General features: G+C 36.0%; 1 protein-coding gene across 2 annotated transcripts; it reads left to right on the forward strand.

Moving 5' to 3' along the window:
• The first annotated feature begins 4,989 nt into the window (after nt 1-4,989).
• LOC132850451 (sacsin-like) lies at nt 4,990-27,000 on the forward strand. 2 transcript variants are annotated; one of them, XM_060877058.1, is made up of 8 exons: nt 4,990-5,120; nt 5,724-5,781; nt 7,839-7,926; nt 8,789-8,900; nt 10,943-11,089; nt 11,779-13,219; nt 13,312-13,400; nt 13,789-27,000. In XM_060877058.1, the coding sequence occupies exons 2-8, from the start codon at nt 5,741-5,743 to the stop codon at nt 24,669-24,671; spliced, it is 12,801 nt and encodes a 4,266-aa protein (XP_060733041.1). In that variant the 5' UTR covers nt 4,990-5,120; nt 5,724-5,740; the 3' UTR covers nt 24,672-27,000. The 2 variants fall into 2 exon arrangements, with proteins under 2 accessions (XP_060733041.1, XP_060733042.1); XM_060877059.1 differs by lacking the exons at nt 4,990-5,120; nt 5,724-5,781; nt 7,839-7,926; nt 8,789-8,900 and having other exon boundaries at nt 10,943-11,043.
• The last annotated feature ends 105 nt before the right edge of the window (nt 27,001-27,105 follow it).

Consider the following 27,105-nt stretch of genomic DNA (forward strand, 5'->3'; position numbering starts at 1 on the left):
GTTATCTAATATAAACAATTAAATAAGTTCACCGAACTATTTATTGAACTATCTACTTAAACAAAATGTTTCATTGTTCTGCATGTTACCCCAAGCCACATTACTTCTTATACATATTTATTATTTACTTATTACACATTATACACAGTATATTCTCGAGATTATCTATGACATTCTTTAAAATATCTAACTCATTTTACTTGGCTTTATTTAATCAATGTCATTTCTGTACTACTAATTACAATTATTAAAATGTCAAGAAAGGTCTGTGTGAGTGTCTGCTGATGAATGCATTTCTGTGACAGAAACCTGTGAACTGATTTATAAATTGAGAAAAATGAAATCTAAGTTCCTGAAGCATTACTGGAGTTATTTTCATCGATCTTTCTCAAATTATTCATTCATTCATTCGTTTTCTACCGCTTATCCGAACTACCTTGGGTCACGGGGAGCCTGTGCCTATCTCAGGTGTCATCGGGCATCAAGGCAGGATACACCCTGGACGGAGTGCCAGCCCATCGCAGGGCACACACACACTCATTCACTCACGCAATCACACACTACGGACAATTTTCCAGAGATGCCAAATCAACCTACCATGCATTGGACTGGGGGGGGAAACTGGAGTACCCAGAGGAAACCCCCGAGGCACGGGGAGAACATGCAAACTCCACACACACAAGGCGGAGGTGGGACTCGAACCCCCAAGCCTGGAGGTGTGAGGTGAACGTGCTAACCACTAAGCCACCGTGCCCACCCTTTCTCAAATTAAAAAGAAAAAAAAAATGTCTGTGCAATTTGGATATATTACTTGCACAGTCATAGCCATTTTGTCATCACTCTCACTTCTTTTTCTACAAAATAAGATTGCACTTTATAAAATAATGATTTTGCTTTAAAATCCACAAAATGTGCCATGCTCTTATATCCCTAACTAATAATATCCAAGAGGATACTGTGTAACTGAAAGTACTCTTCATGCTATTTATAAAAACCACAACGCAATCTATTTCAAACTGTATGAAAGAAGAGCTTTCTGAGGTTTAGAAAGGTTTCCATGCCTCTAGATCAGTTTTTTATCAACATAAATAGAAGATAAATATGTAATCCCAGATTTACTGTATATTAATAATACCATAGCAAAATTAACTAGGAAAAAAAAACAGCCATGTGAATTGTTAATCTATTGAATTTTAGATATAAAAAATGCTAAGTATTAACTTAAGGAGAGACAATTTAATAACTAGAATGGTAAATAATAAAGACATTAGAACTCATTTCAATAATCTCCTCTTTAAAACGATCAACTTGTCTAAGAGATCCCATACCTACATGTACACCCTAAACACACTCAGGCAACAGCCTTCCCTTCATTCTTAAGATCTTAGAATGAGTTGTAGCACAATTCAAACAGATCCATAATCCATTCCCTCCTCTACACACCTATTCCTTGTCTCATTTATTGTTCCCCTATTTATACCGATGATCTTTATGTGCTTTTGTATGTCATGTTTTTATTTCAGTTGCTTAGCCTTCCCTAGTGTTTTCCATGTATTTGTAGTTTTTGTATTTTTCTTAATAATACCCTCTTTTTTTATCCCTGCATTTGGGTATAATTCCACTTTGTGAAGGCACCTGCTTCCCTGAAAGAAGTGAATTGAAAAAAATTAATCTTCTTGATTTCATCTGTCTGCAGATGCCATGGACCACTTACAAAGCATGCATGAAATCTTGAAAGGTATCAATCAGAACAGGGGTACAAATCAATTTCCAAAACAATATATGTACCACTGAACACTGTTAAGGCCATAATAAACAATCAAGAAAAGGATCAAGATGTCCATCAAAAATAGATGAAAGGGTATAGATCTTATTGCTCTACAATATTTATTGCTCTAGTGACTTTATATTTCTTATCTTAGCAATATGTCTGAGATGAAAGAAGGCTACCCTAGTGATATTAATCTTCAAATGAAAAGACTGGAGTCAATAATCACACCAAGGTCTTTTACTGCTGGACATGATGAAACAGAAAGTCCATCCAGAGTTACTCTGTAATCAGTAAGCTTACTTCTGGGTGCCTGTGGTCCTAGTACAAGAACGTCTGGCTGTCAGAGTAAGCAGGAGGTAGTTTAGTAAACATCCATCGTGTAATGTCCTTAACACAATCTTAAACATTAATATGCTGTTGTGTCTCAGATGGCTTTGCAGAAACATATGGCTGTGTGTCATCAACATAACATGGAAGCTAATACCATGTTTACTAATAATTGAAACAAGATGTAGCATATGTGACTGTGTTGGTGATGGTAGAGTAATTATCACTGAGATTTGAGTGGGTGGTCACTCAAGGCACAATAAAATAAGCCTTGAGTGACCACCCACTCAAATCTCAGTGATAATTACTCTACCATCACCAACACAGTCACATGCTACATCTTGTTTCAATCTTGTGCTGCCGATTACATTTTCTTAAAGTGGTCGTGAACATATAGTGAAAAAAAATCTGAATAACAATATAAGACAGTATCTTTTCTTAAACTTGAATGAGTAAACTAAACTAAAATGAACAATTTGTTAAATATCTTTGTATTAAAGAAAGACAAAAACAGGAAAAAGCACAACTCTGGAATGATGTAATATGTAGTTCAGCACGTGCGAGTATGAAGCACATGAGCTAGTGCTAAACCTCAGTTCAGTTAACGATTCACACAGAGAACATGACAAAAATCAGATAAAACACATTCCTGGGACAAACAGGACCATAGGGTGATTAGATTGTGTTATCTTGTGTTTAGTATAAAAGTACAGCTTTATGTTTGAAAACCATATTTAGGTAATAGAAAACTAATTAGAAAACCAAATTCTATATTTAGTTAATAATACAGAGGGATCAACATTACATCTTACTGGTAGTGAGTCATCGTGAAACTGCTGCCTATTACATAGCACCGACCCCTAATGTGATAAATGTGGATACAGCAGTGCACAAGCAATGCATAAATTTAACTAACATTAGTTAAACTCCGTTACACATATATAAGGAGAAAAGCAGTGGGCCTAAAACAGAACATTGTTGAACACCAAACATACCATGTCATTAACATTTACAGCATGTGACTGTCTCTCTTATCCAGAGAGATGTACCAAAGTGCTTTTAAGTCTCTGTCATTGAATACAGTAACTCTGGTTCACTAGGTACAGTAACAGACTTAAGATACCATGAGCCTAAAACACAGGTGAAAAAGAGCTCATTCAAGTATTTCATGAAGTAGGTCTTCAACCGTCATTTAAAGATAGCCAGTGACTCAGCTGTCCGAACCTCTAGGGGAAGTTCATTACACCACCTTGGTGTCAGACCAGAAAAGGGATGTCTTGTGAGCATGAACCAGGTTTTTGAGACTACATCAAAAAAGACAACAACTGAAATGAACTTACCATTTTCCTACAGTGTCCAGTTCAACAACCAAACTATAGGTCTGGAACATAAAGTCATGTGAAAAAATAATGACACCCCATGAAAGCCTGTGTTTTTTAATTCTTTTTTAAATGGTTAAAAATATGTTCATTCTACCTTTATTTTAATAGTTTTGAAAGATCCACGTAATATATCTAAACAAATAAAACCAAAGAAATTCTTTTTTGCATAATCTGTTTGTGAAGAAAAGGTAAGGACGCCCTCACAATTATTTGTACATAAAATTGATAAAAATGACCTACAGGTTTATCACATCTCACAGGTGTAAATTATTAGAATGTTGTTACAGAGCATTTTAAAGGAAGCTTGTCTTATTTAAACTTCAGACATTGTTTGGTTTACTCTTAATTGTTGAAGTGAGAGATTTCACCATGGTGAGACCCAAAGAGCTCTCTGAGTCCTTCAAAATGAGTTCATGCTAATTTGACTGGTCAGGAATATTAAAAGATCTCAAAAGAATTTGTAATCAGTCATTCAACTCTCCAGAAAATCATTTACAAGTGGGGGACATTTAAAACTGCTGCCAACATCACTAGGTCAGGACATCCAAGCAAATTCACCCCAAGAGCAGATCGCAAGATGATTAAAGACATCTCCAAAAATCCTAAAATATTATCACGGGACCTTCAGCAAGCTCCTTTTACAGTTGATGTCAAAGTGCATGAATCTACAATCAGTAAGAGACTGAACAACTTTAATTATCATGGGAGGTGTGAAGGAAGAAACATATACAGCATCATAAAAACATGAGGTACTGTAGATGGCTATATGAAACTGGTAGATGGCTATATGAAACGTCTCATTAGGGTTATTTTAGCCAAAAAGGAAACACTAGAAAAATTAGAGCACAGGGAGTACTAACTTTTTCCTCAGATCAAATACTCATTTGTGTTGATTTCTTTTGTTTAATAAGTGAGAACAAAGTGTGTTTTGTTGTTTACGTGCAATTACATCACTTTCATCTACATGTACAAATCAATCTACAGGTACAAAATTAAAACAAGATCAGAAATTGACATGTTGACATTTTTTAATAAAGATCTTAATATTTAATGGGGTGTCCTAATTTTTGCACATGACTGTACTTTTCCACTTTATATGAGCAACATGCAACACAAGCCTGTAAAGGCCAGTGTCTGTTCTGTCATATTTGCCTGCATATGTTTTAATATCTGTATAAAAAAAAAGTGTAGAAATGATTTTAGGTCATTTAAATAATTATTCTGTCATTAAAAAGAAAAGATTGTTGCTGTACACAGAACACTGAGTAACAGATCTCTATATTCAGTTAGATTCAGCTTTAGTTTTTGAAGTAACAGTGAAATGAAAGTAAACACATGGCCGTTATCATGGAAAAGGGATCCTGAACTTCCGAAACTTATTAAACCCGAGTGATTCAGCATAGTCTGAATCAAACAAACAGCTCAACACGGCTGTATTTGGACTCGGTTCAGTTCACTTGATATATGATTCAGTAGCGCGCACGGCGTAGGTTTCGTTTCCACAGAAGTTTTGAACACAAGGAAGTGAAACTGTGTGTCTGTATTTAAGCCGAGTGGAGCTCAGAAACAGACATTTCTCACTTCAGCACAGCAGACATGACATTCTCTCTCATCATTAACACCATAATGACCGTCAGGAGGTAAGAACTGAAATGAATTCATCCATTCATTCACCATTGCTTATCGTTCCTTTACATCTGTCTTTATGTTTATTTCTGTATGTAACGCAACAAAAACAGTAGCCTAACAGATCAACTTACCAAATTAATACATAAGCGAATGAATGAATGAATGAATGAATGAATGAATGAATTAATTAATTAATAATTCAGCTCTCTTGGAGAATAAATGGAGAATATTATTATTATTATTATTATTATTATATATTTTTTGTTAACTTATTTTTTTATGAAGCTACAAGGCTAGGGTTAGTGTTAGGGTTAAAGACAGGCTGTTGTAATAAAAATAAAAACAGGAATCATTTCACAATCATTTCACAACAAATAAACTGTAATAATTTTAACTCCACTCTATCACTGATCATTTTCCTGTAACAGCAAGAGATGGTTTATTCCTTACACCACATGTTCATGTATTAAAGTTTATTTATAGAGAATTTAGCAGAATACTATTTGGATGTATTTTTTATTTTTTTTTGTACAGCATGAAATGTGCCAATGATAATATGTGTACCAGTGATAATATGCTAATGATTATGTGTTATGTGTATGTTGGGTTCACAGGAGAACATAAAACTGCAATGATGACTTTACCACAAAGAAGCAAGGGGAAAATAAAAAAGTGAGTGATATGATATATGGCACATGTCTAGAAAAACAGTTCTGGTTACAGTTGTTTAGTATCTATATATCACGCCATACCGGTCATGTAAAGGGTAATGCAGATGAGTCAAGTGTATTAATAAAGGATCAGGCAGACAAATACAAAGAGGAAGGAAAGAGCACTGTCAAAAGTAGGATACGAGTAAAAGTAACTACAAAAACAAAAAGGTTGCTGGGTAAAGACTGGACATTATTCACACAATAATAGACAAGCAAACTGTAAGGTAATTGAGATACATGAAGAAGACAACCAATGACAGGACAGGGTGAAGACAAGGTGTGAACAAAACCAAAAAATAAATACGTGAAAGAATTATATGGCAACCCGAAAGAGCATGCTGTAGTCATCAAATTCCTGACAGGACTGTTGTTGAATCATATTACACTAATTGCACATTTGAATTCCTGCTATGAAATGTAGCTCTCGAGTTTCTTTATCAGATAACAGGGGTTAAAAACAGACCCAAATGCAGGATAGCCAAAAAAACCCACGGTTTATTAATAAAAAACAAAAAACAAAGACAAAACAAAAGACGGAGACAACACAACACGAGTAAATACTCAAAACAATTAGACAGGTGTGCAGAGGTGGGAAGGAACAGACAAGTTCAGGCCAGACACATGAACACAGAGCATAAACAAAGGCACATGAAAAAAGTCTGGGCTAGATCCTGACATTCTTTATCTTATGCTCCAGCTTTATATTTTCCCAGCCAAGAGATAAGCAAATTCGTAGCTGCTCAGCTACACCCCTTTTTTTTTAAAGTTACATAAAAAAAATCATAAGTCCTAGAGAGTACTGAAAGAGAAGATTTAATAATTACACAGGTAGCCAGTTCACATTATGAACAGACAATCTAAAATCTACAATTTCCCACCGAACATGTTGCATCGTAGAACACAAGCACACTCAAGTCTTCAGATACTACTAAAAAAGGTAGAAAATAATGTGCAACAACAGTAACATCTTTACAACAGTAAGCAGTTTGTAGGTGCCCACGGTATTTATGGTTGTACTCTGGCGCCCTCTAGTGGTATAATGTAGTTTAGCGTTTCCTAGTTTTAGATTTTAGTTTATTTTTTCTCTTAATCTTAATTCCACAGTCATATATGGGACACATCTTAGATCACTAACTGTAGCATAAATAAACAAGCAGACAGTCTGCTTTCACCAAAGTAAGAAAAGTGTCTTAGATTTACAGAACCCACTTTGATAACGCCAGACTCACTAGTGTGGTTGTGAAGTAACAGAACACTCTTAAGATGACAGCATCACTTCAGCCAATTCTGAGATTTATTTTTGACATTCCCTTGTACTTTTTTATTATAATGACTTCATAAATATAAATATTTTTCTTCATAATACTTCGTAACACTTTATAACATATTTCTTTACAACCCTTTCCATATTTTTTTCAAGTATTGTTTAAAGTATTGTTTATAATGATTTCTACAATGATTTTTATTTATACACTCTTTAGAAAGTCATAACTCGTGTTTCTTTACTGCTAGGAGTTTAAAAGCAAAATCAAGCATGGCCACACAATCACTCAAAACTCCCAGAGGGACTGTAGAGTCCCTCATATTGACTTCATCAAACTTTTCTGTAATCAGTCATCCTCATAATTCCTCATAATTCTTTTAATTTCTTGAAAATTACTAACTACAAAATGGTTTTATATTCCTTCAATAGATCTACAATAAGCTGAACTTTGAAATTCTTCTTACTTTTGACTCTTGCAAAATTAACTTATTTTTTTTTATAATAATAACACTTCCTTTCTTATAATAATAACACATCCTTTCTTCATAATCCTTTATAATTCCTTCACAATCATTTAAAGTTCTCCAGCATTTATATGTAATCATGCCACAAACTACTTTTTTAATTTCTCCTTAATCTTCCATAAACCCTCAATAATCATTCATTCACCATCATATTCTGTATAATCTCTTTACCATGCATAATCTTATTTAAGATAAATAAATAAATAATTTTAACATTCTCCAATAAAGAAATGCATTTGGAGCCACAGCGCCACCATTTATCGACTACCTGAAGGAGATTCTGAGACGCTACCCTGATGGAGGACAGATACTGAAGGTGATAATGAACTGTATTCTTGTTTTTGCAGGTTTATAAGTTAAACACAAAATATTATTTAAAGCATAACAGAGTATGTTGTTTTTATGTAAGATGTTATTATACATGTATTACTTCATATTCATTCATAATAACTACACAAAATGTCACTCTATATCACTCTATATATATCCATATTACCCATTCATAATTCTTAATAATGATGTTATAAACCTTTCTTTGTAATTCCTCCCTTTTCTTCCATACCCCCTCATTTCTATATTATCCTTTACAATTCTTCATAATCCTTTATAGATATCTCATAAACACTTCATAAAATTCACCATCCATTCATTCAATCCATAATCCCAACACAAGCAACTATAATTAATTAACATTTAATTACTGCACAATTCCTCATTGTTTCCTCATGAACCTTCATAGTAACTTCTTAAACCTTACTTTACAATTTCTAAATTTCATAATCCTGATTTTTTTTGTAATGCTTAATAATTATTTCATAAACCCCCAAAATTTTAAATTAACCTCATAATTATGCTTCGTAATTACTTGAAATTAGTTCATATTTTTTAATTCAAATAACTTTTATAATGCTTTATTTATCGTTCATAAGGTCACACTCCCAAATAAACATTTGCATTGTCACCATAATGATTCCATCAGTCACACTTCATTTTTTATTTCATTTTATATTTACACTTTAAAACTTCACTATGGTGTATTTTTTGGGAATCATTTATAATTCATTACTTTATATTTCATGCTCCTTCACAACCCTTCAGATCTCCTTTCAGACTATGCACTAAGCAGATGGACTGTCATATAAATAAACGAGTCTCACTCTGAGTGTGTTGTTTAACAGGAGTTGATACAGAACGCAGATGATGCCGGAGCCTCGAAAACTGTCTTCATCTACGATGAGCGAAGATATGGTACTGATAGCGTGTGGAACCCTGCACTGGGGAAGTATCAAGGTATTTCTATTCATATTTATGTTGCCAGGTGAATGTTCAGGGAAGGAGCAAATATAAACTAGATATTTTCAGTCATGTCAAATTTTTTTTGTCACTTCATACATATAAGATCATGAAGCTTCCAGGATTGTGGTGCGAACCAAAAAATATAATTTCACGAATAGTTAAATAAAACTGGATTTGAGTGAACAAAAAAAAGAAAAAAAATGGTCTGAAATAATTCTAACTGTGCTTTGAATTTCCTGTATGCTAAAGTTTCCTTTTATAAATGAAATTAAACAAAATAATGTCTCATAAAGCTCTAATCATTCCTTGATAACATAGTGCTGTATCGCATGGGTCATATATTTATACTTATTCATTACAGTACACAACCTTTCTAACTAACAATGTAAAACTTCTTTTCCCATGGAATGTCATTACCCAGTTTCAATTGTATTCCTCGTCAAGCATTTTTGATTGGAATAAGTCCATCAGTCAGGTTCTTCTTGTTATTGAGTTTTCAGTTTGATCAAACTACTCTGTTTATATTAGTGTATAATAGTGCATACTGTAAGTATGCAATTCGTCACTTATTTAAAAAAAAATAAGTGAAAAAATTTTTTTAATTCCAGCTAAACTGATTCAAAGATTCTGACATTCTTTTTGAAAGGTAAAACTCTCAGGAAGTTAAAACAAAGCAACCTTTCACCATACCCATAAGATCTAGTGCTGTGATTCTGACGGTCTTCACGCTTGTGCTTCTATATACAGTACATAAACATAAACATAAACAACATACAGTATTATCAGTTTATTCTAAATGTTGATGTGAACATTTTTTTAAACTTTGTGTTCTGATTTATCCCTTTATCAATTATAATGTTGAGTGTCATCGTTACCTAATTATTCATAACACTGTTAATTTTAACAGGTACTGTATAAATATAGGCAGATAAAGGCTTCATAGTGTTACTGAAAACTGATTGAAAAAGTAAGAAACTTGTAAAGTTTACATCAGGATTTTGAGAGTTTTAACACTGTGCAGAAAGTTTAAAAGAAAAAAAGCACACTATTTTCTGTCAAACAGGTCATGAATATAGTTTTTAGATTTTTAAACAAAAGCGGACAGACTTCTAAAAAAATTTTTTTATTCTAAAACAACCAGTATAAAAGTCTCTTTGTTTCTCAAAGATTAAGTGTTCCTGTTATTTTTTATTATATGGAATTATTTTTTGTTATTGTATACAATATTCTAAAGGGCTTATAAAGCAATAGAAAATATGGGAATCACATATGTATTACAAAAACTTTATAAATATCTTTCATAAACAAATAGTGCCTTCCAATCTACTTACTGTTTAAACAGAACTGAGCGAACATAAAATGTTTCAGTCTGAAAACACAGAAATAGCATCTAGTCTCACAGTGCTAATCAGATATGTTGGATTCTGAGAAACGCTGACCACAACAAAAATCAGGGTATACTGTATGTGGAATTAAAATGTCTACCTGCTGAAGGAGTCTACTGAGTGTCTAAGCTAATACCTGTGCCACAGCCACAGCAACATACTGTATAACAGAGAAGATTATGGGGGAAATTTCACCATCCCAGTCAATAGGAGCCTCTGAGATGCTTTTCTACTCACCATATGTGTAACCAGTTATTTGATATGATTATTTAAGATGTTGTAGTATTGTATTTAATGTTGCATTCGTCTCATTATTCAGTCTGTTCTCATTCATCAACAAAGGATCTGGTTCTAATTCATGGAGTCCAATTAATAAAACCACATAAAATTTGCATATTTTATCCTGTCTCACCACTCAGTTAAGCAGCTGAATTTGAACATGCACTGAGGTAAAAATAATTCTGTTTGACAAAACAAAAAATATTGAAATTTTCAATTTTGAACCTTCTACTTAAAATACCATCATACATTATTAATAGGCACAATTTGACTTCTGTTTCAATGAAGGTTTCCCACTACTAACGGCATTTAGTCAGTTGGACATTATGACCAGTTCCGACTGAGTGTAATACCACTTCACTGTTTTTGTAGGACCAGCTCTGTATGCGTTCAATGATGCAGACTTCACTGAGGAGGACTGGGAAGGGATTCAGCGAGCTGGCAGGAGCATCAAGCACGATGATCCAACCAAAGTGGGGAGATTCGGAATCGGCTTCAATTCTGTTTACCATGTTACAGGTGAAAATTTAAAGGAAATGACATAACATTAAACAAAGTGCAAATTATAAGATCATGTGTGATTCAGTTTTTCACCAAAATTGTAAAGTCAAGTTTTGGTCAAGTTTTTGACATGCTTGACAGCTTCATTACTCAACTATTTAAAAGCTCAACTACTGGAATTACTGTATGACTCAGACAGTTGTACTGTAAATACCTGAGCATATTTGGGCTGTCAGAATTCTTTGAATGTTTCAAATAATTATTCAATAATAAATTCAATAATTATTTTAAATATGGTATTGATTTTAATATTACAACAGAACTGTATATAACACATTATTCACACACCGTGCACTTATAACAAAATAATTATGTAAGATTATACAACCCAGGAATCACTTGTCATCTGTAAAATATTACTGCATTAAACAAAGTTAGATAAAATCATGAAAAACAACAAATGTTTTGTAAGAACAGACCACTCTAAACTGATTTTGGGAAATGTTAAAAATGAAGAACTAGTGTTCTGAGTTTGGAGCTAGTTAGAACTAGTGTTCTAAGTAGCTACTTCCCCCACTGATTAGTGATGGAAACGGGGGTAGTGGGCACAGAAAAAGTCATTGGAGAAATGGTTTTATAAGTTATAAGAATATGGAGTGCCAGAGTTAAATTGTAAAACATGATTAGAGTTCTTTTTTAATTCACAGATTTGCCAAGTGTGTTTAGCTCCAAACACCTTGCAGTTTTTGACCCACAACAGCTGATGTTTGATGATGAGCGTGAGGGTTACCGCTGGTCCCTGGATGATGAAGAGGACAGAAAGCACCTTTTAGAATTTACAGATCAATTCAAACCTTTTCAGGATATTGTTAATCTAGTCTGTGAGAATGCATGTGCTTGGGAGAAGATCATTAATGAAGGTTACTTTAAAGGAACACTCTTTCGGTTTCCTCTGCGTCATGAGGCCTCTGATATTTCTGACAATTTATACGACTCCAAGAAGGCCACCCAACTTTTTGACAGCTTCCTTCCAGATGCAGACATTAGTGTTTTGTTTCTAAGATCAGTCTCATCCATTTCTTTGTGGCATATTGACTCAAATGACACAGTCACCATTAGGATGAATGTTTCTGCATCATCTCCATCCAGCCCACTCCAGGAAAGTGAGGATTTAAGAGGAAACTGTTTGCAAGGCAAGACTAGCTTTAAAACAGTGTCCTGCAGATCACCATGTCAAGAAAAAACAACCACCAAGTGGCTTGTGACAGCCTGTCGCTTAACAGAAGGATGTGTACCTGAGATTGACTCGCTCGCTGATAAACTGAGTTTTTACCCTCAGGTTGACATAGCATTTCGGTGCGACGAAGACGGTGCATGTGGCAGTGGAAGACTGAGCTGCTTCTTGCCCCTTCCAAACAATGAAACAAACAGGACAGGACTCCCTGTTCATATTAATGCATGCTTTGGTCTTACAGACAACAGAAGGTACATCAAGTGGCAGGAAGAGGATCAGAAGAATGATAAATCAGCAGAGTGGAATGAACTGCTAATGAAGGAGGTTCTTCCTCATGTATATCTCAAGATAATCCAAGACAGTATACAACTATCAAGAAAGTCGGTACTGCCTGTAAGTGCTGTGTACAATCTCTGGCCTGATCTGAGAGCAACGGAACACAGGCCACGTTGGCATGAAGTTGCAGTAGACCTTTTACAAAGATTATTCAAAAATCAGGAAATCTTTTCTCTAGCTAAAAATGAGAAAAAATGGGTGGCTGCTTCAGATGCAGTTTTTCCAGGTAATTATACTGACACCAATATAATGTCTGCAGTTTTCCACATACTGATGGAGGAAGAAGAAAACCTTGTTACTGCTCCTGAACATGTTCTGCTCAGCATAAAGGGAACCTTCCCAAAACCTGAAACGTTAAAATGGGTGACACCAGGTTTTGTTAGATCTGTGCTCCACAGAAGTGACACTCAATCAATCCGTAAGGACGAGAAACTGTCAATCTTGGAGTATGTTCTCAGTGATGGGAGGTATGAAGAACTAAATGGTCTACAGCTTCTGCCACTTACTGATGGAAGTTTCAGGTCCTTTACAAACCGGGAAGAGGACATTGCTTTGATTGACAATGAAAAGTTTTCACGGTAAGTTCTGTTGTATTTTATCTTAGGACTCTTGTTTGTTGTATCTTCATGTGTTGTGTATCATTAAAGCAACATGTATATTCTTTGTCCAGAGTGTTGCTACCTTTTTGCAAAGACAGATTTTTGCCTGAAGATTTAAACAGCAACACAGCCTATCATCTGAGATGCATTGCCATGACAAGTAAGGAAATTATGTCTTTTGTTAAAAAATTTTATGATTATGGTCATTTCAAAAAGTCTCTCATTAAAAGAAATTCAGCATCCCATACCAACAAAATACCGTTTGCTACAGTCTTAACTTCATAACATGATATAATATTTTTTATTGTTATTTTAACACCATTGTAATAGAAGCATCATTTCTCACTGTAGCTGTGTAACATACATGCTATAAACATTAACAAATAAGAATTACATGCAGACTGTAAAAATTATCAAATGTTTGCAGCTTTTTCTGAAGACTTTATGTTGCTTAAATTGACAGCCTTAAGTAATAAATACAATTTAATGATTTACACAAATGTAAATAAAGTTCTATTAAATTATTTATCTGCTCTGATTAATTCTAGATTCAAAACTCTATCAGCTGATTAATTTGGATGCAAACAGTGTAGCTGCATTTGCCAGGAAACACTTACCCAGAGACTGGAAAGAGACAACAGGTCATGTGAAGTGGAATTCTGTTAAAGATGATCATCCACCAAAGACATGGTTGAAAGAATTCTGGAAGTTTCTGAACACTCACTGGACAGAACTAAAGGATTTTATCGGCATGCCGTTAATACCCCTGGAACCACTCCAACAAGCATGCAGTACTGGAATGTTAGCAAGATTGGAAGAGAAATCCACTTTAATTTTTCAGAGCAGCAGAGAGTCCACCTTGTCAGATCAAATGCAAAAAATTATAAAGGCAATCGGAGGTACTGTCATTAAGAAAGATGAGTGTCTGAAGCATCATGACATTGAAAGATATGTACTAACACCATACCCAAGGAATGTCCTACAAATTCTTTTGAATTCAGACATACACAAGGTTGTCAATGGCATTGCCTCTGGTTCAGTTCATGAAAAAGAAGAGTTTAAAGCCTATATCTCTTCTTTAGATTGTCTATCTGATGTAGAACAAGATTTACTGTCAGCTCTGCCCATTTTCAGATTGATGTCTGAAAAATATGTTGCCATTGAGTCAAAACAAGCAGTTATTTTAAATTCCAACCCGGCCATTCCCAAGGATTTACCTGTACCTGACACCATAGTCCAATGTGCAAATGAAGCTGACCGCAGACTTTTGACTCTCCTAAAGGTTGACCATCTGGATACTGCTCAGTTAGCCATTTACTTGGTAGACTGCATTGATGGCAAGATTTTCACCATAGTGGATGAACAAAAAATAATGGCTTGGATGCTAACTCATGGACATATCCTATTCTCCCAAAGTGATGAATTGCTGAGGAAAAGCAGGAATCTCAGTTTCATTCTGACAGAAAAGGGTGAACGCAAAACACCATCAAGTGTTTTTGATCCCACAAACAAAACTTTCCTAGATCTTTTTGAGGAAGACTTCTTCCCACCACAGGTTTATAGGTCACCAAAGATGCTAGAAAGCTTGAAACAACTTGGTCTACAGACAAAAGAAGAAGAATTGTCACCGGCAAATATACTTCATGTCGCCTCACAAATTCAGAAGCTCCACATACACTCACGAAACAGAGCTTTTAAAAAGGCTGATGTTCTTGTAAGGATATTGAATGGAAATGACTTGCTATCAAAATTCTCTGAGGGGAAGAGACAAGAACTTATTCAGTTGCAATGGGTTCCTTGTGAAAATCCAAATCCAAACAAAAGTAAAAAAAGCCAGAAGAGGTATCTCTACAAACCAACTGAAATAAGGGCTTCAAAATATTCTGCAATTGTGGGACATGTCATGCCACTTGCTTCAGACCTAAATGAGAGTATCTGTCAAAAACTTGACCTTTATAGTCCTCCTCCAGCTGAAAAGGTCTTGGAGAATCTGTGTGTACTGATATCATTAGCTCCAACAATGGTTAGCCCAGATTCAGATTACGAATTCAAAAACAAGCTGCACAGCACATACAAATTCATGCAAGAAAACACTGAACATTTCAGTAAGGAAATGAACAATAAATGCATTCCTTGGCTCTGGAGCCAGACTGAGTTTGTGTCACCACGGGAAGTAGTGCTCACATTTCCAGCTGAACTGGATCTTAGCCTTTATGTCAAGAAGGTGGCAGATGAATTTTTACAATATGAAGACCTCCTAAGAGAGTGTGGTGTAAAAGAAACACTTTCTGATGCAGAAATAGAAGCCATACTCAGTGACATTAAAGAGAACATTGATGATAGAACTCCACCTTATGGAGAGCCCTCTGAACTTAAAGTGTCAACAGCCATCCTTGACTGGATGCGAAAAAATGAAAAGACTTTACAGGACAGTACACCTGTACCAGTCAAGGCACAAAACCAAAACTTCACCCTTCAGCCTTTGAAAAAAACTGTTTTTTGTGATATCAGTGATGATGGGTTAGAAGACCTAAAAGAAGATAAGGAGGAGTTCTATGTCATCCATGAGGAAGTGCTACCCATCACTGCAAGATGGCTGAAAATTCCCTTTCTTAGTACCCGTATTCTAAAACCACAGATAATTGGACACGAGGAAGACTATGAGGGAATTGAGCAATGTGGTCAAACAGAGCCAATCACTCAGAGAATCAAGAACATACTTAAAGAATATGATGACGAAAGCGATATTTTTAAAGAGCTTATACAAAATGCCGAAGATGCTGGTGCGAGCACCTGTGGATTTATGCTGGATTTCAGAACACACCCTTCTGAAGGACTTATTGATGATGGTATGGCTCTATGCAATGGTCCTTGTCTTTGGGCTTTCAACAATGAGCTGTTCTCAGAGGACGATTGGAGAAACATTGTTAGAGTTGGCTCTGCATCAAAAGAAAACAAATTTGAGAAAATTGGGAAGTTTGGACTGGGTTTCAATGCTGTTTACCACGTGACAGATATTCCATCTATTTTGAGTGGAAATAGTCTTTTAATTCTTGATCCAAATGTAACACATCTGGAAAAGCACATACGAAGTAAAGCAGTTCCTGGGATTAAACTTGACTTGTTCAAAGAGAGACTGTTTAGAAGGTTTCCTGGTCAGTTTAAATCTTATCAGGGAATTTTTGACTGTGATCTGTCAAACAGCAAACAGAAATATTACAATGGAACTCTGATTAAACTACCATTTCGCACAGCTGAGGAGGCCTGCAAGTCAGAAATTAGCTCCAAGGTGTATGACAAAGAGAGCATAAATGCATTCCAGCAACAGTTAACAGATGGTTCTTTTACTCCTCTGTTATTTCTTAAGGACATAAAGTTACTGTCTCTTCAAATCTTTAAACAGGAACCAATCGAGACAGTCATGAAAATCTCCAAAGAGGTTGTATGTTCAATTAAAGTTTCAAATGAACAGCATCTACAGGACATCAGGGAAGCTCTGAAAAACACTGCCACAAACTGCCACAGGACTGTTGATTGTTTTGCTGCAAACATTGTGGAAATAGTTTGTGAGTCTGCAGAGAGAACCAGTACCCAATCCTGGTTCCTTTATTCATGTTTTGGAACAAAGGATTCGCTGAGAATGTTTCAGAGAGAAGTGAATCAATGCAAATTTTCATTACCAATTGGAGGAGTTGCTGTACCTCTCAAAAGAGAATCAGACAATACTTGGTCCTCAGATGAAAGATGTGCAGATGGCCAGGCCTTTTGTTTTCTTCCTCTTCCAATTCATACAGGCCTCCCAGTTCATATCAATGGATCTTTTGCAGTCACATCAAACAGGAAGGCTCTGTGGGAATGTGGAATAAAACTGGAGTGGAACAAAGCATTACTACAAGATGCGGTTGCTACAGCCTACATCACCTCACTGCTTGAGTTGAAGAAAATATGCCAAAATGGGAGTCTTCAAAACTATGACTACTACAAATTCTGGCCTGATATCGAACAAGTAAACAAAGCATTTCAACCTTTGGTTAGTGCTTTTTACACAGCCATTGTACAGAGCTCGGATGGCAAATCCCTTGAGCTCTTGAGTAATGGAAACATCTGGTGCTCCTTCGACAATGCAAGATTTCTTGATCCAAGCATTCAAGAAAATGAGGCAGTGGGAAAACTTGCCATGGAAGTGTTCCTGAAATATACTGAACCAAACTACTGTGCTGTCCCTTTGCCAGCCTGGGCAAGGCATAATTTAATTCGATGTGGCTTCAGTGAGATAGTAAAGGAGAGAACGTTTAGCTGGTTTGACTTTTATCAAGTAGTTTTTAAGAACTTGAGCAAAATGGATGCTTATGGCAGAAATGCTCTCATATTAAATGCCATAGACTTGAATGATCAAAAGGTTGACGAATTGCTTAAAAGTACTGCATGCATTCCAACACAGAAACTAGGAACACTTCAGTTCACCAACAAACTGGTGAACCCTCATGGTAAAGTAGCATGCTTGTATGAGCCAGAGGAGGGTCGCTTTCTGGAAGGTACCAAAAATGACTACTTCACTCCAGAAAGGATACATCGATTGTCAGGCTTGGGAATGTTGACTGATGTACTCCCATTAGAGGAAGTTATAGAGAGAGTGAAGACAATCTCCCAGGTTTGGGCTAAAGACAAAAATAAAACATACAAACATCTTCGTTGTCTCTTGGACTCAATGAAAAAATCCTGTCATGTTGAATCTTTGCAATGGGAAACCCTTAAGCATATATCCTTTCTTCCTGCTGTTGGTACCAATCAGCACTTTGAAGTGATGACCATACTTAAAAAGCCATCTGAAATCTATGACTGCCAGAGCAACCACTTGGTAAACATGACAGAATTCACTGTCGATTTTTCTAAATTAGGTGTACTGCCGGATGACCCAGTTCTCACAAAGTTGGGGGTGATAAAGAACCCATCAATTGAGACAGTGCTCAGACAACTCAAAGAAGTACATCGACATGTGAAATCATTTGAAAATTCTTTACTCCTTAACATTGCCAAAAGTTGTTATGACTATCTCAACAAACATCTGTTGAATGATGGTGATCCCACTGCTATTATGGAACTTGTGCAATCAATCCCATTTGTTTTAATTGATGATCACTTTGTAAATGTCTCATCAGTGGCCATGGGTGGTGATTTTGAGGTGAAGCCTTATCTCTATTTTCTTCCCACAATCTTCTCCAAATTTGAGAATCTCTGGAACTGTGTTGGCATAAGCAGACAATTTACAGTAAAGCAATTTAATGCGGTCCTTGAAAAAATTAGTACCTTTTCCAGACCACTTCATAACAGGGATCTTGATGTCTGTCTTGACATACTTAAAAAAGGGCTGTATAGGGCTACATCTGGAACTGTTAAAAACTGTCTAATGCCTGATGAAAAAGGTGTGTTGACAAATTCAAGCAAGCTGAAATTTAGTGACACTCCATGGATGCCAGTGCAAGCTGGGGTAACCCTCTGTCATAAACTAATACCTCGAGAGGTTGCATGCTGTTTTGGTGTAGTGACAACAAGACACCATACACTACAGAACCATCTTGTCAGTGAGTTTTCACCCTTTGCAAAGGAATTCGGACAACAAGAGAAACTAACTGTTCGGATTAAAAACATAATTGAAGCCTATCCAGCCAAACAAGATATTCTGAAAGAACTCATTCAGAATGCTGATGATGCAGAGGCAACAGAAATCCATTTTGTATGGGACAAACAGAATCATGGGACTAGAAAAACATTTGGGGAAAGATGGGAGTTGCTTCAAGGCCCGGCACTTTGTGTGTACAACAATAAGAAATTCTCAAATGAAGACCTGATAGGAATTCAGCAACTAGGAGAAGGAGGAAAACATGGCACTTTGGGAAGGACTGGGAAATATGGTCTTGGTTTTAATTCTGTTTACCAGCTGACTGACTGCCCATCTATACTGACTGGTGATGAATATCTCTGCATATTTGATCCAAACATAAAATATGTAGAAGCTGGGACAAAGGAGTCACCAGGCTGCATGTACTTAATGGATGAAAATTTCAAAACGTCTTTCCAGGATGTTTACCAAACATTTCTTCCTGATAAATTTCCTCTTAATTCTGGAACCATGTTCAGACTTCCAATCAGGACAGAACGAATGGCAGCCCAATCAGAAATATCTATAAATAAAGTTAGAGATTGTGACATTATGGAACTTTTCCAGGCTTTAAAATCAAATCCCGAGGAACTGATTCTCTTTTTGAAGCATGTTACAAAAATACACCTCCATGAAATCAACAAGAATGGAAGTGAAGTCAATTATTTCCTAATAGAGAAAAAAGTCATTGAGAGTACGGTGAAGCAAAGGGAAGATTTTCTTAACCATGTTTGCAAATCCTTCAAATCTGGAATTGTAATTCCACTGCAAACTATCTATAAAGTTCTGATCACATCAGGAAGAAAAGAAAGCCTCTGGATTATTGCAGAGCAATATGGATCCTTTCTACAAAATGAAGAAGAATTGCATGCCAAAGTACCTCATGTAGGCCTGGCAGCTTGTTTAGGCACAAAACCTAACGAAAATGAATTTCATGGAAAGGCATTTTGTTCTCTGCCATTGCCAGGAGAAACTGGTCTTCCTGTCCATGTGAATGGAAACTTTGAGGTGGATCATTCTAGAAGAGATCTATGGAAAGAGGATGGTGAGAGTTCAAAAACTAGATGGAATCAGTTACTGAAATTAAAGATCATTGCAACTCTGTATGCTGACCTGCTAACACACATCTGTTCAAGCTTTAGAAAGGGTGAACCCAAAGCCATAGAAAATCTCAAATCACATCTTCACTTTTGCCTGAGGCACTTTCCATCTGTGTCAAAGAGTGTAGCCCAAGCTTGGCATGATATGATTAATGAAGTCTACAGGTCAATCAATCAACGAAACCTTCCTGTGATACCAACTCTTAGAAGGGTTCCAACACAGAAAGTTGGAACACTTCAGTTGTATGTCTGTGATTCAAAGTACACATTTAACTGGTCAAGTGTTTCAAAACCAGATTCAACAGATTTACCTCATTTCATAACAGAGGAGCACTTTAGCATTCTTCAAGTTTTGGAGCACACAGGTATGAACTTAGTACCATTTTCATGGTTATTTGACAAATTTCGACAGAGTTTTAAGACTGCAGGTGTGCAAGTGGCTGAAGTGAATCCTTTATCAGTGATCAGTTATTTGAAGAAGAAAAGAATGAATGATCCCTCACAAACTACTGATGATTTACCATTACCCATCAACCAGACTTTGATCAAAGATCCAAACGGATGTTCAAATCTATTGAACTTTTGCCTTAGGACTGCTAATGAGGAATCCTTGTCTGTTGACCTTAATGGCCTGCCTCTCCTCCTCACCCAAGATAAAATGTTGAGGAAGTTCAGCTCCAATTCTCCAAAGCTCATCTCAAATTTTGCTGAAATTTTTAATGAACACAAGTCAGAGTTTGTAGAATATCAAGTGAATTCTTGCCACAAAACTATTCTGCAAAAGGGGAAATATATTGAGAAATTAACCATCCCAGTGGCATCAAAGTTTATAAAGCCGGTTCTTCAACAACTTCTTCAACACTCACTGCGTAATGAAACAAATGGGCTTCATACAGCAGGAAAGGAAACAAAAGAATGGCTGAAAGAAATGTGGAAATTTTTGGTTAATGAAGTCAAAGTAAATGATTCCCAAGATGAAACAGAAAATCGGGTCTTTGGTGAAATACAGAATCACTTCTCTGGCAGTCCGATTTTGCCTGTCATCTATCCAGGACAAAAAGAACAGTGCTTTCTGCAAAAAATCGAAAATCTACATTGTATTGTTCATGATCCAAAAGAACGGATTTCTGCCACTCTCATTAAACTCGGATTCATGACATTAGACCTTGATTTCTTCCTTGGGCTTCAATCATTTTTGACTATATTTGTAAAACCAGAACTGTTAAATACCAGTGACTGCAGTGCTGTTCTGAAGCAGTTGGACAAAGTTCCTCATTCAGAGTTTGAGAAGCTTTCTGATGACGAATTTGATGAGCTTCAACGCTTCTTACAATCTGGCTCTACAAAAACAAATGAGTATCAGAGAATGTTTAAGTCTTTGCCTTTATTTCAGACCATTTGTGGAAAACGGCAAAGAATCGATTTTCACAGCAATGTATTGATTTTGCATACTGTTTGCCAAGACACCTTTCCAGGCTTGTACATGTTTGATCACAAAGACTGCATTTTTCTCAAATACAGCTATGTAAATGAAAGCCTATCAAGATGTCTGGACATTAAGATTTTGGATGATTTAAAGTACTGTGTCAAATTTGTGATTCCTTCTGTACACAAGCTTACTCAGACCCAGCTTCTTGATTTGATAAGGCTTCTAGTGGACCTGAGCCAAAGATCTGACTATGAAGACTATAAAGACAGCATTGCCTTAACATTGAGAGATGTCAGATTTATTCAGGACATTAATGGCTGTCCTCAGCTTGCCTCATACTTTTTTGATGATGCCGTAAACCTGTATAAAGTTATGCTTCCAAAGCACAGATTTATCCCAAAATCTTTTTGGGAACTATTCAGCAATAGTACAAGAGCAAAATCTCTCATCAGGAGCCTTGGACTAAAGCATAAAGTATCTGAAATGGAGGTAATAACATTTGCTCATCAAATTGAGTCAGATGCTAAAGGTGACACTGAACTGCAGGTTCTTACACGCAGATCTGTAACTGTGCTTAAGACAGCACTTCATTTGGGTGATGAGAAAAAATCTAAATTAATGCAAAGAATCGCAACCATAAAATTTATAGTGGCTATGCAGATTGAAAAAAAACTTTGTGATTATCACAAAGCATTTGCACAAGGAAGGGATGTGGTTGCCATCAAAGGATCACTGCTTGAAAAGCAGTCTGATCATCAATATCTCATATGGACTGCCATGCCAATACTGCCCTCAAAGGACTTCAATCAGAAAGAGTTAAATGCCCTAAGGACAGCTGGAGCTTTGGATGAACCACCCTCAGAGCAGGTCATGCAGAACCTAAAAAATATCTGTAGATCTCAGTGCAGAACTGAAGCGTTGGTGGAGACCAGAGCTAAAGTGTTCAAGAATTCATACGCCTACTTACAGTCTGTGCCTTTTAATGAGTCTGTTTTGGCTGATGTTCCTCTTGTTCTTGTTGAAAACGACACAAATCTTGTGAAAGCTAGTCAAGTAGTCCTGGCACTACCTAATGCTGATGAGTTCAGGTTCTACGTATACCCCATACAATCAAAACATGCAGTGTATGCAGAATTCTTCAAGAAGATTGGTGTTGAAGAAAAGCCTACTGTCACACAATTCTGTACTGTACTTAAAGAAATCTATGCAGAGTGCTGTGATAAAACCACACTTCAACCAAACCAGCAGAAAACTGTTCAGCGTGTTGTGCAGCAGCTTTTTTGTCTGATAAACAAAGAGAAAAAATTAACTGATTTTCAGAACATCACGCTTTACCTCCCATCATCAGATGGAAAACTCTATGAGTCCAGCACATTGTTTTTCAATGACACCTTCTTTCAGGCCAGCAGACTAGAGGATTCACTAAAAACAAAACTGAAGCTACTGGTGAATCTAAACCAATGTCACCTCAATGGAGATCCCTATGAACATCAAAAACATTTGCAGTTGCTTCCTAAAGAGATTCAGCCTAAACTGCTCTCTCAAGTAATTTCTGTGAACTTGGTTGGTGCGCATGTGGAACACTGCGATTATGGAAAATCGTGTGAATTCAGTGGCTGGTTTGAAAAACGTCTGTCTTCTTGTGAGTTCTGTCACGGTCTTATATGTTTGATCAGAGAACAAAGCAACGGCACCATTTCACAGGCTAAAGCTACACACATGTGTGAAAAAATATTTGGCAAAATTCAAATTGTCTGTCGCAAGACTTTACACACTGAACTTCTGTTAAATCATCAGCCACTAGAAGGTACTGAGACTGAAACTCATGTTTATGTGGAAAAACAGCAAGATGAGTGTGTTTTCTATTTGAAGCACAATGATAACATGGCTCTCAAAGTGGTGAATGAGGTCAATATGTTTCTTACCAAAGAAATCAATGCTCTTCTTGAAAACTCCTTGAGTTCGTTAAGCCTGCTAGTACTCGGACAGCTTTTATTATGTGAAAACATGGAGGATGTTGAAAGGGCCTTAGAAAATCATGGAGTCCGTAACATTGTGAGTCATGAAGAGGGACTTTTCCGTCCAAGCCCTGGAACTCCTATACCAGAAGAATGGCATGATTCCCTTGATATGGATCTCCTGAACAATTTTAAGAAAGGGGAGTATGTTGGTTTTAGCAAGGATGAATTAGAAAATGAATATATCTTTGCCATTGTTGTGGAGTGTCTGGATGAGAATCACGGACACACCAAAAGAAATCCTTCAAGATACAGAATACAGATTGGAAATGAAAAGATAATTGAAGTTAGTGCCCTTGACCTTTATCAGTTTAAGAGAGAAAAAAGATCAAGTTCATTTGGAAATGTTACCTGCACAGTCATAGACATTTTGCCTGAACTATCAAGGTCTAAACCTTCACAGTCTGTACCATCCCCAAAGAGACCCTTACCACAAACTTTGGAGGAGGTTAAAATAGAGATTGACCAGAGCTTGGAAGAGATCTGGAAGATGTCACATGAGGACAAATCAAAGGCCATTAGACGCCTGTACTTAAGGTGGCATCCAGATAAAAACCCAGAGAACTCAGAGCTTGCCAATGAAGCCTTTAAATATTTGCTAAAAAGAATTGATGATCTACAGCAAGGAAAGACAAAGCACAACACATCAGCACAACAAAACACAACACATTGGGCCAACTTCAGCAATTTTTATGATAGATGGAACTATGAAGCTAGAAGTCACAAAAGAGGACGAGAGCAGTTCTATCATAGCAATTTCAGATGGCGATATAATTTTTGGTCACATTTCCAAGAAACACCAAGACCAAACAAAGAGGAAGCTAATCGCTGGTACAGACAAGCACAATGTGACCTTCTTGCTGCTCAGAACGACTTTGAACACAACCCAAACCCAGAGTGGTGTCTTTTTAAAGTGCACCAGTCAGTGGAAAAAGCTCTAATAGCAACAGAGTTCAGAAGGAATGGAAAGCATCCTGGAACTTCATCCACCATCACTAGCCTTGCCCAGAAAGTATCACAGTATGTTGCCTACCTTAATGACTTGCCCCTCATTGTGAATCAGCTGAGGGCACTTGGTGTTGATGCTAAGAGAACTCAATACCCAAACTGCCACCCATCACCACACATTCCACACGAACAGTTCAAAACCGAAGAGGCACAACAGGCAGTGAAAATAGCAAACAAATTGCTAATGAAACTTGACAAATATATTACTGTGATTTAAATGTAAAAAAAAAAAAATTTGTTGTAACTTGAGCTAGTATGGGCATTATGTTGTACCTTTTTCTCTTTTTTTCCCCAATGTAGACATATGAATGCTACCGAATTATTTACTATTTCATTTGTACTGTTTCTTTTTACAATTTATTGGAAGCTAAATGGTCTCTTAAAACTAGAACTGCTTTTGCAATTTAATTTGTGACCTAACTACTGTGTTGCTTTAAGAAAACCACTTATCAATGAAACAAATCTGGGTAAAATGGCTTCAATTTGCTTGAGAGCAAAATGATTGTGTAACCCATATGTTGGGTTCACATTAAAGAAAAGGAGGAAAATATCTACTAGGTCTGAGATCACCAAACACTTAAAATAGCAATTTATATTGATGTCTGGAGTCCCGGGTTCGGGGTCTCACACCAAAAAAATTATATCAGAATTGTGTGTCTGCACTTATATGTAATCTAGTCTCATTTAGTATAACTGCTTGAATAAAGCACCAACACAAAAATTAACCAAAATGAATAATGTATTTACTAATTTTCTTTTGTTTCACTTTTAAACTGTATTGCAGGTTTGTGTAACTTTCTTGTTCTGTTCAATTTTAACAAAGAAAAAAAAAAAAATTTTTAAATGGAGCACAATTTACCCATTTAACAATAATAGATATTTAACAATTCCAATAACAACAAAAGAAACTAGAAATATCCCAAATAGTCCATAGATAAGTGTATAAATACCAAAGTTCCCGGTTGAGGACACGTTGAAGAAAAAAAAAACTGTGGTTACAGTCCTGTGGGGGCGCAGTCCATCCGAATAGATTCCAGAGTAACACGTCCTTATCGACCCGAATCCAACGCAATCACACCGCGATGAAACAGTCCCAGCTCATAGAACACACACGTTGCAAAACCTAATGCAATGAAACAGTTCAGACATGTATTTTGACAGAGATTCGCGAGGATGGATAAAGTTGAGCAGCCGCCAAAAACATGCAGCGCGCATCTTTCACCACTACTGGCGCACAAGTGACGTCAGCAACACTCGACTCAACTTCTCTAATACATTCACACCCGAAAAAAAAAATATACCCACATATATAGATATACATATTAAACATGACTAAACACGTTATGCATTAGATAGAAGAAAAAAAAAAGAAAATATGTATATAAGTGCAAATAAACACTTATTCTAAGTATAGTAATTAATGACAGATTTATTGGATCTATCAGTTAAATTATACGAGTGGGTTACAATTGGAAAAAGGCCATATAGTTTGATGAGTCCAGAATTACACTGTTTCAGAGTGATGGATGCATTAGGGTAAGAAAAAAGATGGCATGTAGTTTCAACTGTTATGTGCCCAAAAATAGATCAAATGACTCCCTGAAAATGCCCAGAATGACCAGGTTTTTCCATCAGTCGATTTTGCTTCCGTGATGGCATGGGCATATCCCAAGATGGCAGTTCCAGAATCCATGAGGCTTAAATTGTGAAAGAGTGGCTCAGTGATCATGAGACATCATTTTCACATATGAATTGGCTACGACAGTTTCCAGATCTAAATTTTAATCTTGGAATGTGCTGGAGAAGACTTTACGCAGTGTCCTGACTTTTCCATCATTAATAAAAGATCTTGGTGAAAAATTAATAGTATTAGAAATTAAAACTGTGGATGCAATGTGCCGAGTTAACTATACAACATAAATTGTACATTTTAATTTTTTATATTATAAATTGTAATTTTTAACAGCATATCCTAGAATGCTTTATTTCTCTAACACAAAACTAATAATTCTTGATGTATTAAGGAATGACACACCATAAATGTAGGCCAACTTATTTTTCATTTATAATTACATCTATTGTTTTGGAATATGTATAAAATAGAATTTAGAAAAATTAGCTCTGGTTCTCACATATTATAGCAGCTGAGCATTTTTGTCCAGGTCAGTTTCATTAGTTTGCTTTTTTATCCATCTGTTCAGCCACAATTCAAAAGCGATTCTTTTCATGTTAATTTTCAATACATTTTTATTTATTATTACTTTTCTCAGCTTCAAGTTATTTCAGTGATTATTGTTGGCTTTTCATTCTTTAAGTGGGAAGATAATTACAAATATTATGCCCTGGAATTTGTCTTAATACATAATTTTCCTCTTACATATTTTCTAAACTTACATTCTAAACGTTTCTAAACACTTATTTTCTAAACATTTATCTTCATCTTTCCTCATTCTAGCATTGTTGAACTTTCAATACTTTACAGTAAAACAGGACGTTCATGATGAATTGTTGTTAAACATGAATAAAAAAGGAGTCATTATAGCTCATATTCAAGATTTGAGAATTTATTGCCATTTACAGTACACAAAAATAATTATTCTACATGTTTTCTGCCTAACCAGCAAAAGTATGATATATAGTTGTGCTCAAAT

Source organism: Tachysurus vachellii, chromosome 8 (assembly GCF_030014155.1).
Source record: "Tachysurus vachellii isolate PV-2020 chromosome 8, HZAU_Pvac_v1, whole genome shotgun sequence".
NCBI lineage: Eukaryota > Metazoa > Chordata > Actinopteri > Siluriformes > Bagridae > Tachysurus > Tachysurus vachellii.

Coding starts and splice junctions, on each gene's coding strand:
- LOC132850451 (XM_060877058.1), top strand. CDS start 5,741: ATGATGACTTTACCACAAAGAAGCAAGGGGAAAATAAAAAA. Junction 7,927..8,788: donor ATGGAGGACAGATACTGAAG/GTGATAATGAAC, acceptor GTTGTTTAACAG/GAGTTGATACAGAACGCAGA. Junction 11,090..11,778: donor TTCTGTTTACCATGTTACAG/GTGAAAATTTAA, acceptor TTTAATTCACAG/ATTTGCCAAGTGTGTTTAGC.